Source organism: Acomys russatus, chromosome 12 (assembly GCF_903995435.1).
Source record: "Acomys russatus chromosome 12, mAcoRus1.1, whole genome shotgun sequence".
Taxonomy (NCBI): Eukaryota; Metazoa; Chordata; class Mammalia; order Rodentia; family Muridae; genus Acomys; species Acomys russatus.
In genome coordinates, this window is record NC_067148.1 from 13,341,673 (window position 1) to 13,356,838 (window position 15,166).

Below are 15,166 nucleotides of genomic sequence, written 5' to 3' on the forward strand. Positions count from 1 at the left end.
CTATATTCTTTTAGAGGAGTGTTTTTGATTTAGAGGCAAATCAACACACAGTGGTTCAAGTGTCCTTGGGTATGGTGTTTCGTTTCTTCCAGCTTTTCATGTTCCAACTTCTGCGGGGCCTGGCGTACATCCACCACCAGCGTGTTCTTCACAGGGACCTGAAACCTCAGAACTTGCTCATCAGTCACCTGGGAGAGCTCAAATTGGCTGATTTTGGTGAGTCGCTGCCCCTCAGGTCTCCTTCTGGCCTACGAACAATGACTCGTTTGTCCGCACTACGTTTGAAGCATTGACTCGGCGTGGCCTTTGAAAAGTAGAGCACAAGAACGCGATACTGTGCGTGGATGTCAAGCTCACATACAGGAAACGGGAGGCAAGTGGGAGGGAGAGTGTGAAGTTTCTTCAAATTCCATTAAGAGTATAGCCAGAAGCCTAAAATAGGTCCTCATATTATCCCACGGTCACTTTTGATGTAGTGACGTCTGTAGAGCAGGCTGTGCTTAGGAAATGTTCCCGTATCTAAGTGGATAATGACAACTCTGTCAGAGCAGCTCGCTCTCCCAGGATGGTGGAATAGAGCAGAGAGAATGTGGTATGGCCTTCTGCGCAAATGGAAATGACATTTGGTTCTGCACCGTTAAATGTCAATGCCAGCTTGAGCATAGTCCTAGCCAATGGATGCAGGCTTCCTCTATAACTCCATTTTAACATGTATCATAGTTTCTATTCACAGGTATGTAATACAGAGATGCACAAATACATAATATACATATACACTTATATGTAATTTTAGATTTTGTTCCTTTATTAGCAGGTAGTCTGCTTTTTTTTTTTTTAATCATTGTATTCCTACTGTGGTACTAAATGCTCATTAATTTTTTTTTTTTTTAAACAGAGTCTCACTGTGTAGCACTGGTTGACCTAGACCCTACTGTATAGACCAAGCTGGCCATGAACTGGCAGCAATCCTCCTAGCTCTGTCTCCCAAGTACAGGAATTACAAATATGCACGACCACACTGGGCTGACATGCTAGTTCTAGTATTTTATTGTTGTTTGGGTGGGTCTTTTTATTTGTTTGTTTTAGATACTGGGGATTGAACCTAGGGCCTTGCACATGCTAGGACATTGCTCAGCCACTGGGCTATCTCCCCAGCTCTAACACACTGGTTCTTCTGATACAAGACCAACCTTCTTTGTTAGAGGATGTCAAATGGCATCCGGAGGACTTTGTGGTGATGGTTCTCATCCCAACACTTGGGCCTTTAGCACAGAACGATTTACCAATTCTCCACAATACCTGCCCTTTTTGCTAAGGTTTTCCCAGCTGTGGTGCTGCTGTGAGATGGGCCACTGACTCACTATTGTGTTGTTTTTGTTTTGTTTTGTTTTTTTGATGCAAGGTTTCTCTCTGTAGGCTTGGTTGTCCTGGACTCACTTTGTAGACCAGGCTGGCTTCGAACTCACGGCGATCCACGTGCCTCTCCCTCCTGAGTGCTGGGATTAAAGGCGTGCGCCACCACTGCCCAGCTCATAATCGTGTTCTTGTTTTGCAGAGAAACACTTGAGAGGAAGTGGCCCCAGGGTCTACCACAGTCCTCTCTCTTTTTCTGCTAAACTGGTAGAGAGGGTCATAGAGTACAGAAATGTACAACAGATATATTCATCCTGAATCAAGTAATTTCACTGCTACTGTAGAGACCCACAGTGTAGTGGTACAGTGTTCTAGAAACAACCATCACTCATCTGAGCAGTTGGAGCTGTTGTGGTAGCCCGGTAGTGACTTTACCCAGACGTCACCTGTCATGCGCCTCCATCATGCTTCAGACATTGCCCAAAAGGCAAACTTCCGAGTGGTTGTCACCCCCAGCTCATCATAGCTCAGAGGAAAGAGGAGGAAGCAGAAGCCACAACCCATCTACTAAGGGCCTGACCTGAAAGTTCAGCGTCACCCCAATTCATAGCAATAGGCAAGAACTTAGTCACCTGACCACACGGGGCTGCCTCATCTAGTTACAGTGTGGGCCAGAAGTAAGAAATCTTCTTGAGGGCTTGGCGGCGCACATGTTTAATCCCAGCACTCTGGAGGCCTAGACAGGTAGATCTCTGAGTTCAAGGCCAGCCTGGTCTACAGAGTGAGTCTAGGACAGCCAGGGCTACATGAAGAAACCCTGTCAATAAATAAATAAATAGATAAATAAATAAATAAATACTATCTTCTTGATGCAATATACACAAACCTCAGGAGAACTGGAAGCTTCTGGTAAGAGCATGTCACCCTTAATGTTGTCTGTACTCTCCCTCAGTACAGTGTGTCATCAGTACCTTCCTAAAAGACCTGGCATAATGGGTGCTATCTTCATCCTGTTTGGACAGGTCTTGCTCGAGCCAAGTCCATTCCCAGCCAGACATACTCTTCAGAAGTGGTGACGCTCTGGTACCGGCCACCCGACGCACTGCTGGGAGCCACGGAGTACTCCTCAGAGCTGGACATATGGTAGGCACAAGAGGCAAAAAGAGTGGAGACACCTGTGCTGGGCTGCCTTGCCGCCTGTGTTCCATCTCAACGGTTATTCTAGGAAGGAGGGCCATGGTTTGTGCATTGAGATGTTGAAGCCTAAGGCACTTTGTAATGCACGGTTCGCTTGATTTTTGCATTCTATGGATTTTTGGAGTTAGAGAAACAATGGTCCAAAGAGGACTGTCCTCAGTGCTCTTTTCATCACCGCCCCCCCCCCCCTTGAGCTTTTCCCTTGATTCCTTTGCCTTTCCCTCCTTGACCACTTGTCCTCAGAGAAACAGACATACACCCTCAAACTACAGACAAACAGGCAGGCAGGCAGGCAGGTAGACAGACAGACAGACACACACACACACACATATACACACACAAACAAATGTACTAAAAATTAATATTAAAAAAAATTAAGGATAATGGGGCTGGAGAGATGGGTCATTGGTTAAGAGCACTAACTGCAGCTGGGCAAGGTGGCGCAGGCCTTTAATCCCAGCACTCAGGAGGCAGAGGCTGTCTATGAGTTCGAGGCCAGCCTGGTCTACAGAGCAAGTTCAGAAACTCTGTCTAAAAAAAAACCAAAACAAAAGCAAGAGCGCTGCCTGCTCTTCAGAGGACCCAGGTTCAATTCCCAGCATCCACACGGTAGCTCACAACTGTCTGTAACTCCAGGATCTGACGCTTTCACACAAACATACATGCAGGCAAAACACCAATGTATATCAAATAAAAAAAAAAAAATAAATAAGTAATAAACTCTCCCCATCAGAGGTTTAATGGAACCATAATCCAAGCCTGAGAACTGGAGGCCGCGTTATGTGGGGCCTATATTTTACTTATTTTTTTGGAAGGTTTGTGTAAGGAGGTCAGAAGACAGCGTTGTAAGTCGGGTCTCCCTCTTGCCTGTGCAGGTTCTGGGGAATCAACCTGAGCCATCAGGCTTAGCTGCAGGCTCCTTTACCCACGGAGCCATCTGCCAGCCCCCATTACTTTGCTCTTACTGCTTGAGCTAGCTCAGGAGTGTGAGCACCACAGACGTGTAGTGACTTCTTCAGAGGTCTAGCCAGCTCCTCAGAGGTAATAAAATACGCGGGCCTTTTCCAAGGCTTTACAGAAACATGGGCTCCACTTTTAAAAATTAATAATAGTGGTTTTTCTTCAAATTGTTATTTATTTATTTATTGGATTTTTTTTTTTTTCGAGACAGGGTTTCTCTGTGTAGCCTTGGCTGTCCTAGACTCACTCTGTAGACCAGGCTGGCCTTGAACTCACAGAGATCCACCTGCCTCTGCCTCCGAGGTGCTGGGATTAAAGACGTGCACCACCATGCGCGGCCAATAAGAGATTTTAAAGTTTTTATTAAATATAATTATATCTTTCCCCTTTCCCTGTTCTTATTCCAACCTCTCTTATGTCTCTCTCCTCACTTCCTCACAAATGCATGGCCTCTTTTTCTTTAATTGTTCTTACATATATGTAAAGCATGCATATATATATTATATTATATTATACATACATATCTTAAATATATAAATACTGCTGAGTCTATTTAGTATTGTTTGTATGTACATGACTTCAGGGCTGACCACTTGGTATTGGATAACCAATTAGGGGGCTAATCCCAGGGGAAGGCTGATTTTCCAGCCTTCAGCAGCCTTTCTTAGTTGCCTGTAGTCCTGTGTCGAGGAATGGGGCCCTGTGAGATTTGCCTCTTTGGTGTTAGCATTTCCATCGAGGTTGTTCTTGTTCGAGTGTTGTTTGGGCAGCCATATTGCCGAAGCATTGTGGGGTGAAGCTTCCCTGTTATTTCTAGGAGACGCACAGTCCCACAGCCGACTTCCGGGCCTCCGGCTCGCACAGCCTTCCTGCTCCCCGTTCCTCTAGGCTTCCTGGGCTGGGCTGGAGGTGGAAGAGTTGCGTTGTCGGTGTAGCCACTGGGGATAGGCACCCCCAAGCTGCCGTTCTCTCCTTTTGTTTGTTTTTCCTAGACAAGAGTTTTTCTGTGCAGCCTTGGCCGGCCTCGCTTTGTGGACCAGGCTGGACTCAAACTCACAGCGATCCACCTGCCTCTGCCTCCTGAGTCAGCGTTCAGGGATTAGAGGCGTGCGCCACCGCGCCGGGCTTGCTCTCTACATTTTTACAGTTGTGGTTTTCTGTAATGCTCAGTCTGTTGCAAAGAGAAACTTGTTTGATGAGGGGTGAGAGCTACAGTTATCTGTGACGATAAAGATAAATATTTCGAATGCAGTTCAGCGTGGTGCTGGATTAATAAAATGAGGCTAGTAAGCTCTCCTCTAAGACCCATGACCTCACTAGCCTCGGGAGCTGGCTAGGCAGGATTTCCTTCCTGTTAAGCAGGCCTTCCGTCCAATCAGAGAGCTGTTGGTTCCTGTATTGTAAGTAATGCGTGACACTGTGGCACCTTTAGGGGTAGCTTGACTTGCTGGTCATTGCCACGGTCACAGGATGCCAGCTGGGCAGGGCTGCCCATGCTTCCTCCCCCAGCAGCCTCTATAGCACCCACCACCACCAGGAAAGCTCCTTCTCCGCGGAGAAGGAGGCTCTCAGGTCAGACCAGCTCGGATCATCTGCGTCCAATATCTGCAGTACATACCAATAATAGACATTTTAAAAAATTAAGCAGGTAATTTTCTTTTTTTTTTTTCTTTTTTTTTTTTTATTAATTTATTCTTGTTACATCTCAATGTTTATCCCATCCCTTGTATCCTCCCATTCCTCCCCCCCCCCCATTTTCCCATTATTCCCCTCCCCTATGACTGTTCCTGAGGGGGATTACGTCCCCCTATATATTCTCATAGGGTATCAAGTCTCTTCTTGGCTACTTTAAGCAGGTAATTTTAAAACAGGGTTAAACTTTTAGATTACTCAAAGAAATAAGACATTCTCATCCAGTGTAACTAGTTGTGGGCTTCTGATAACGATCGCCGAGCGCCATTGCTAGAGCCAGTGCCTGCAATTCAACCAATCTGGAGCTGTCGGCCTGCACTGCTCTGCACGCTCAACATCAAAGGCCTTCAGCAGGCTCCCCCGAGCTCTGCTCTGTAGGACGCCTTTCAGCAGAGTGGAGGACCTTCTGGCTATCCATTTTAAACACTGTCTTATTATAGAATATTTAAAACAATGGGACATACGTAACACATATAGGTAGATTCTCATCCTGGGCAACCCACTCCTCACCCACCAGGGGACATTTGGTAGTGTCTGGAGGCATCTTTGTTGTCACAGCTGGTGGAAGGCACTGGCAGCTGGAGGGACTTGGGATGCTTTTTAAGGTCCCGTACGGCAAAAGACAGCTCCCAAGGAAAACATTTATCCGGCACAAAATGTCGGTGACGACACACCCAAGAACAGGAAGGCAGCGTCAGAAGCATAGGCTCGACCGGAAAACCACAACCCAGTCAATGCCATCCCGTTGTGTGTGTGCCTTCATCCCTGCCAGCCTGCCCTCCATGGAACGGGAGTGTACTGGAACTTTACCTTAGTTTTTGGTCCTCGTCCCCTTTCCTTTTTAGAAACAATAATTTTTTTCGTTTTGTTTTTTGTTGTTGTTTTTTTTTGAGACAGGGTTTCTCTGTGTAGCCTTTGCTGTCCTGGACTCACTTTGTAGACCAGACTGGCCTCCAACCCACAGTGATCCACCTGGCTCTGCCTCACGAGTGCTGGGATTAAAGGCGTGTGCCACCATATCTGGCCTTGTTTGTATTCTTTAAAAAAACACAAAAACAAAAATAAAACCTTTTAACTACTTTATTTTTGCGTGCTTTTTATCTTTAAAAAAAATATTCTATTTAATTTATGTGTGCTGGTGTGAGGGTGTCATATCTTAGAGTCAAAGACAGTTGTGAGCTGCCATGTGGGTGCTGGGAATTGAACCTGGGTCCTTTGGAAGAACAGGCAGTGCTCTTAACCACCGAGCCATCTCTCCAGCCCTACTTTTGATCTTTTAAAAATATTTTTTAAGCCGGGCGTGGTGGTGGTACACGCCTTTAATCCCAGCACTCCGGAGGCAGAGGCAGGAGGATCGCTGTGAGTTCGAGGCCAGCCTGGTCTACAGAGAGAGTTCCATGACAGCCAAGGCTATACAGAGAAACCTTGTCTCAGAAAAAAAAAAATTTTTTTTTAAAATTACATTTATTTATTTATTTATTTATTTATTTATTATTTATTGAGGGTGGGAGATGAGTTGTTTGAGTCCTCCAGATTGAACTCAGGTCACCAGGCTTGGCAGCAAGTACCTTTACCAGGTTAGTCATCTTGCCAGGCTTAACTTTGAGCTTTGGAAAAAAAAAAACAAAACAAAACAGTGTTAGGTTGTAGTCAGTCTTCTGTGGCTTGCTGTGTCCCCCTAAAGTAGTAAATTCTAAGGCTCATCCATTTCCTGTTCATCATCATCATCTCTGCTGTGTATGCTGGTTTTTAGTATTGTTTGTGCTCTGTGTTTGTGTGTCATTGTTGTTGTTGTTGTAGTGATTAGCTGTAACTGAGGCTCCTGTGTGCTAGGCAAGGCCTCTACCATCACGATACATCTGTTGCTCTTGTTTCTGCTCATTTGAGCAGAACTGGTGTTTGTATTTAAGGATTTCAGGGACTTTCGTCTTGATGTTTTTATGTAACTGAGTCTGGTCTCGAACTTGTGATCCTCCCACCTTCACCCCTCATCACCCACCCCACCCCCAGTGCTAGAATTACAGGTGTGCACAGCTAGAATACTTACTATGGACATATGTGTTTTGTCCTAGAGACTATGTGAATGTTTAACTTCACCAAACAGTGTCAGCTGTTTTCTGCAGTAGCTGTGGTCATCAATACACCAGCATCATAGCTCAGCATCTTGCAGATGTCTGCACCACCTTCACCTCACCATGTAGAATACTCAACTTGCCAGTCGAGCATGTAAATCAGAGTAGTCATGTTGCTGTTTAAATTTTCACTCCCTAATATAGGTTGGACATCTTTTCCTGGATGATTGTTATTCATATTTTTCCCGTGGCCTGTTTATTTGTGTCATTTGTTTACTTTCCATTGGTCTTTCTGTCTCCCTTTATCTGCGTCTTGATTGGTAGATAAGGATGTTTTTCATATACGTTGGATATTTTAGGTAGTTGATTGGCTGTTTATACTACAATACAGGAGCTTTGTCTTCCAATCTTGATGTCATCCTTTCGAATGAAAAGATTTTTTAAAAAATTAAATTGTATTTTAGTGGAATGATTTGCTTTGTATGTGCTTGCATGTGTAGATGCTCACGCCACGGTGAGTATGTAGGGCTCAGAATATGACTTGCCAGGGTTGGTTTTCTCCTTCTGCTATGTGGGTTCCAGGGCTAAACTCAGATTAGGGGGTTTGGTAGCAAGTATATTTACTCACTGAGCCATCTTGCAGCCCTTGAATACATTCTTAATTTTGTTTGTTTGTTTGTTTGGTTGGTTGGTTGGCTGGTTTTTTAAGACAAGGTTTCTCTGTATAGCTTTGGTTGGCCTGGAATTGCTTTGTAGATTAGGTTGGCCTCGAACTCACAGAGATCCACCTGCATTTGCCTCCTCAAGTGCTGGGATTAAAGGCATGAGCCACCATGCCCAGCTACATGTTGTTAATTTTAACATTGGTGATGTTGTTAATATTTTTCCTGTTGTTCCCCCTTTTTTATTTCCTATTTTTAAAAAGTCTTCCTGACAGAATGAAACAATCTAATATATTCTCTTAAAGGCCTTTTATTTTTTTTCTTTTCAAGTTTTGGGAATTTACTGTATTCTTTACTGTGTTGTCTGTGTGTGTATATGCACATAAATCGAGGGACCTGAGGAGGCCCAGAAGAGGGTGTCAGATCCCCTGTAACTGTGCTATAGGCAGTTGTGAGGAGCCTAATGTAGGTGTTGAGAAGTGAACTCAATTTCTTTGCAAAAGAAGTGTGTTCTTTAATATGGTGAACTATCCCTCTAGGCCCCTTTCAGATTTGATTAATGGATGGATGGACGGATGGATGGATGGATAGATGGATGGACAGATGGACGGATAAGATAGATGAATGGATGGATGGACGGATGGACGGATAGGATAGATGAATGGATGGATGGACAGATGGACAGATTCATTGTTTATGTAGCCTTGATCAACCTCCTGCTTCAGCACTCTGGCTTCTGGCATTATAGGTGAGAGCCACCATGCCTGCCTTCTACTTAGACACCGACTTTAATACATGTTAACCAGTTGTTTCGTCTCATTCTCTTATGCTGTCTACCGTGCCAAGCTTCCCCTTTAAAAAATATAGCATTTTATGACTTCCTTGAGGACTTCATACGTGCATACAGCGTAGTTTAATCGTGTTCACCCCCAGCTTTCCCTGTATCTGTACTCAGATCTAGTCCCCCAGCTCCCTCCTGACTTCATGTACTGTGTGTTTTGCTGACTCACCACGTTCAGGTTATACTGCCCATCCACTCATGGGCGTGGCGTCATCTACTGGGGCCACCCCCCTTAAAGAAAACTCACTTTTCCTTCCCCAGCACCCATCAACCATGAATAGGTCTTCAGCTCTCAGTGGAAGCTTGTGTGTCCTTCCCGCTCCAGGTCACTGGCTTGACCTTGCACAACTCTTGTGACCATGCCAAATGTATTCTATATCAAGTTTCCACAAACGCCTGTTTCTAGGCTCTCTATTCTGTCACACGGAGGTCAATTTATTCATCCTTGTAGCATCCATAGCTTTATAATAATGATTGATAGTTCGTAGGACACGTCTCACCCTTCGAGAATCTCATCTTGAAGGGAGGCTGGCACAGGGGGTCCCCAGGACTTGATGGCCAGTTAAGCTAGCTGAATCAGAGAACTTCAGGGTCTGGGAAAACACTGTCTTGAATAACTTGATGAACAACTGAAGAAGACATGTGACACTGACTTTTGGACTCTATGCTTTTCTCCCCCGCCCCCACTCTACCACCCTTGGCAACACACACACATGAACACCATACACACATGAATGTCTTGACCCATTCCTTTCTGATAGTTTTATATGATTTTAGACTCTGTTTCCAGTTACATAAAAATTCCTAATAGTGTGTTCATTAGAATTGTGAATATATATATGTGTGTATATATATATACTTATATATACACACACGCACATATATATATATTCATTCTATGGTAAAGTTTTATAGCTTTTTGTCTAAGGCTTTACTTATCTAAGGCAAAAGTCCATATGAATCTCTTTTATTGTTGAGTGTTTCTCTTGGTCCTTGCATATGGTATCTTTTCCCAAGTATGTGGTATTTTATAATTATATGTTCATTTTCTTGGAATTCTATTTGTAACATTTTTGTGTGTGAAAAGTGGCAAGGAAATTTTATTTAAAGCAAAGCAATAGAAAAGAGAAGGCCAGAGTACACTGCAAGAGAGCATCAGGGCACATCATCCACAAGAGAGCATCAGGGCACATCATCCACAAGAGAGCATCAGGGCACATCATCCGCAAGAGAGCATCAGGGCACATCATCTGCAGGAGAGCATCAGGGCACATCATCTGCAGGAGAGCATCAGGGCACATCATCTGCAGGAGAGCATCAGGGCACATCATCTGCAGGAGAGCATCAGGGCACATCATCTGCAGGAGAGCATCAGGGCACATCATCCGCAAGAGAGCATCAGGGCACATCATCTGCAGGAGAGCATCAGGGTACATCATCTGCAGGAGAGCATCAGGGCACATCATCTGCAGGAGAGCATCAGGGCACATCATCTGCAGGAGAGCATCAGGGCACATCATCTGCAGGAGAGCATCAGGGCACATCATCTGCAGGAGAGCATCAAGACACATGAATGGAGACCCTCAAAGGCCATATGTGCGATTTTTTTGTGGCCTTAAATGAGATGGAGTGGGTTTGCATTTGAAAATGCTGAAGGTCATACGTATAATTTTAAAATTAAAACTATACTTTCTGTATAACAATATAGTTTATGTATTATATAATATTATAGTTTCATGATTTTATATAGTTTTAAACAGAGAAAAGAGACAAAATTTTCAGGGTACAACCCCAGAGGCTGGAGAGATGGCTCAGAAATTAAGAGCACTGGCTATTCTTCCAGAGGTTCAGGTTTGATTCCCAGCATGCACATGGTACCTCACAATCATCTGAACTCCAGTTCCAGGGGATTCAAAGCCTTTTTCTAGACTTTTCAGGCACTAGGCATGCATATGGTATGCAGACATACATGTAGGCAAAATGCCCATACACATAACACTTTTAAAAAATATAAATTTTTAAATTTTAAAGATTTTTAAAAATTTTATTTATGTTTTTTGAAACAGATTTCCTGGTGTAGCCTTGGCTATCCTGGAACTTGTCCTGTAGACCAGGCTGGCTTTGAACTCAGAGATCCACCTGTCTCTGACTCCCAAGTGCTGGCATTAAAGATATGTGCCACCACACCACCCATCTTTTCAAAAAGAATTTTTTAAAAAGATGTATTTATTTATTTTATATAAGCACTCTATCTGCATGTATACCTACATACCAGAAGAGGGCATTAGATCCCACCACATGGGACTTGAACTCAGGAACACAGGATGAGCAGACAGTGCTCTTAACCACTGAGCCATCTTTTCAGCCCCCTCAAGACAATTTTTTTATAATCACTTTTCTTTCTTTCTTTCTTGGCTTTTTGAGATGGGGTTTCTCTTGTAGTCCTGGCTGTCCTGGCCTCCCTTTGTAGACCTGGCTGGCCTTGAACTCACAGAGATCCGCCTGCCTCTGTCTCCTAAGATTAAGGGTGTGCACCACCATGCCCAGCCCCAAACCACATTTTTCTAAGTGGGTTAATAGAGCAAATATAGTCAGTGACATCATGTCTAATTCCTAGTGCACTACAGACAGCGACATTGAATAAAAGCCCAGTTTTCACAACCACTAACTCAAAGGAATAGCACATGTTGGATTCTTCTGGAATGCAGCCTGGGGATGGTTTTCTTTAAGACATTTATTTAGGGTGGGAAATGCAGCTCAGTTGGTAGAGAACCTACTTATAGCAGGCACAAAACCGGTGCCTTCATTTTGTGTGCCTCATCAGGTGAGGTGGTGCATCCCTGTACACCCAGCACTAGGGAGGGCATGAAGATGGGTTGAACAGGAGTTCCACAGCAAGTTTGAGGCCAGCCCAGGTGCTGGAAGACAAACCTGAGTCTTGTGCAAGGAGCAGGAAATGATGTAATTGCTGAGCCGTCTCTCCAAAAAATGTTTTAGAATTGTTGGGAGCCTGGTATTTATTAATGCGTCCTACCTAGGTGTCGGTCTCCCATCTAGACCTCCACGAAAGAGAACTGTGCCTCTTGGAGGGACCGTCAGGACTTCAGGTGGGAGCAGGGGAGTATAAAAGGGACTCGGAACAGCTCGTTGGGCCAAAATGTTTCCTTACAAAATGATAACAAAATAAATGGAGACCTGTCAAAGGGACACGGGAAGCAGTCTGAAGACGCGTCCTCTGCCCCAAACTGGGACACTTTTCACATCAAAGTAAATTATGAGAGAAATTAATTACAGCCTAGTGAGTAAAAGAAGAGTCCATACAGGAGACAGCTGGTTAGCTAGCCTCAGGGCTGGGAAGACAAGTCCCTCCCCTCCCCACCCCACCCCACCCCCACAGTAGAATGCCAACTAATGACAGAACAACGAGAGAGAGAGAGAGAGAGGAGAGAGAGAGAGAGAGAGAGAGAGAGAGAGAGAGAGAGAGAGAGAGAGAAGATACAATTGGCAAATCACTATTTTGCAACAAGATCCATTGATGCGTAACTAAAGGGCCCTGGCTGCTGGAGAACAAGACATTTACATAGCCAGAAAGCTCGGCTTCACAGATTACTTATCAATTACAAAGGGAAAATAGTATCTCCATGGCAGAGACACCTTCAGCAGCAATTAAAGTGAATATAATGAATAATGGAAAGCCTGACCTGTGCCTCCTATTAGGATGTAGGAGAGCCCAATGCCATTTATGTGGAATTCCTGCAAGAAGAAAGTCTACCCAAGTCTCACCGTAAGGAAGTATTATTAGATACCCAACTCAAGACACAGTCTACTAAAGCAATGGGCCTGTAATCTTTGAAAGATCAAAGATTTTGGCTGTTGGTCTGGTGTGTGTGTGTGTGTGTGTGTGTGTGTGTATGTGTGTGTGAATTAATTTTCTTTTGGTAGTGTTGGGACTCAAACCCTGTACGTGCCTTGTACATGCTTGGCAAGCAGTCTGTTGGTGCACTGAGTACCCCCACCTGTGGAATCACAGTCAAGAAAAAAGAGAGTACTATTCCAGATTAAAGGTGCCGCAGAGACGTCTCACCGGCACCTGGCCCGTAGCCCTAGACAGGATCTTGAGAGAAACTGAGCGATAAAGAATTCAATCCAGCCAGTGAGATGGCTCAGCACACAAAGGCACTTGCCACGTAAGCCTGACATCCAGAAACGCAGAACCCCTGCAAAGGTGGAAGGAAAGAACCAACTCCACAAAGCTGTCCTCTGACCTCCACATGTGCACCATGGCACACACACACACACACACACCCCTACTTGTAAGATAAATATTAAATTATAAATTAAGAACACTTCCACTAATTCTGCTCGCCCTGCTCTTGTTGTTTGCCTAGTAAAACTAAAACGTAACACCGAAATAGGCCGGCCGGCATTGCCCCTGACTTTCCTGTTAGCCCTTGCTAAAAACTGGGGCTTACACAGAGACCCTGTTTTCCTAGGCAGGGTAATAAGAGAAGAAAGGGGCAGAGAGGAAGAAGAGGGGAGGGGAGGAGGTTCTAAGCTGCTAGGTACCGGAGAGCATCTCTCCAGCTGCCTTCCTAAAGAAGAGATGACTGGCAGCCAATGCTTTTGTCTCAGGAGAAGTAATCCATGCCTCTGGGGGAACACAGGTGGCTGGCTACACTGTCAGCAAGGGGCCCTGGTGGATTGTGACAAAGGTTCTTAGCCAGTGTCCTCTGGTCTCCTAACACTTTCTTTCTCCTGTTTGTCCTTCTTCTTGTCCTTCAGAACTTTTCAGTCCTTCATTAAGGACTGTTGGGAGAAAGGATGTCTTCGGATCATAACAACTCTATGTGGTGGTTTTTCGTTTGCTTGTTCGCTTGCTTGCTTTGGTGGTGGTGGGGCTATGTTAAATGCCTATAACACAAAGCAACGTATTTTGCCATTTAAAACTACAATTCAGTGGCATTCAGTACGTTTGTGTCGTGTGACCATGAGCTCCCTGCTTCTCTGAAGACTTTCATTATCCCATATTGACACTGTACTCACTGAACAGTAAGTGCCCATGGGCTTTTCCATCAGCCACTGGGAAACTGCTCCACTTTCAGCCCGTCTATGAATTCGACTGTTGTGTGTATTTCACATGGCTGGAACCACAGCAATGCTTGCCCTTGCATGTCTGGATTCTTTCATTTAGCACAGCGTTTTTAAGGTTCATCTTCCTAGTCTACTGCACTGAGGTCTTAATTAGGATTTGTTGTTTGTTTATTTATTTATTTGTGTGCGCACATACACACACATAACACACACACAAGAGAGAGAGAGGGAGGGAGGGAGAGAGAGAGGGAGACACACAGGGAGAGAGAGACAGACAGAGAAAGACAGAGGGAGAAAGAGAAAGAGAGGGAGAGAGAGAGAGAAGGAGACACACACAGGGAGAGAGAAAGACAGAGAGGAAGAAAGAGAAAGAGGAGGAGGAGAGGAGAGAGAGAGAGAGAGAGAGAGAGAGAGAGAGAGAGAGAGAGAGGAATACATATGCCTATCCATGAAAGTTGGAATAGGATCTCTGATCCTCTGGAGCCAGAATTCTTGGTGCTAATGAGCCACCTGACATGAGTGTTAGAAACGGGACTCCGGGTCCCCTAATCACTGAGCCATATCTCCCGCCCACTGAGTTTGAAGGATGGCTTGATTTTGAGGCAGGGCGTCCTCTCTTCAGTGCTGACTTCAGGTGCCTGTGGCCTTTCTGATCATAGAAAGCAATCCCTGCCCAATTGTCTGCTGTCAGGCTTTTTTCGGAAAACTTTCAAATACAAAATGTGGCCCAAGGACAGTAACTGGAAATGTCGTGTTATTGCCATGTATCATGTCACACTCTGAATTAACTTCAACAGTAAAAAATGACATATGGATTCATTTTGCCCAGCAGAATTTTTATACACTACTCACATCTCTGAAAAGCTAAAACAAAACAAAACAAAAAACAAAAACAAAAAACCTCCTGAGATAGTTTTCTTCCCTAGGGGAAGAATTTGTTCATGCTTAGAATTGAGGGGGGGCGGGAATTCGGAAGATAGCCAGAAAATGCAGAAAACATTGAAGCTATTTGTTCTAACTTAACTGAAGATCCACATTTGGAGCCATGAACGGACCCCTGCCAACACGCCCTTCTACAGGGGCGCACTATTTGGGGCCACCTGCTCTTTGTTTTTCACCATGAGTGCCACTTCCGCTCCCATCACAGGGGCTGCTTCCTCCCACCCTGCCCCATCTGGCCCTCGGTATCCACAGACTGAAAACCCACCAGGAGAGTCACAAGAATGAAGACTGAAAACAAGCCTGAAGAGTAAAAGGACTTAGGAGCTGGCTCCTTAGCTGGACCTGGGTGTGGTTGA

At 44.7% G+C, this 15,166-nt stretch overlaps 1 protein-coding gene across 1 annotated transcript in view; it reads left to right on the forward strand.

Annotated features, from left to right (window-relative positions):
- Positions 1-15,166, forward strand: part of Cdk15 (cyclin dependent kinase 15) — a 98,390-nt gene that overhangs the window by 29,702 nt on the left and 53,522 nt on the right. The window contains exons 7-8 of the mRNA XM_051153868.1: positions 93-216; positions 2,376-2,496. Of these exons, the coding sequence (XP_051009825.1) occupies positions 93-216; positions 2,376-2,496 (245 nt within the window). The remainder of the gene's footprint in view (positions 1-92; positions 217-2,375; positions 2,497-15,166) is intronic.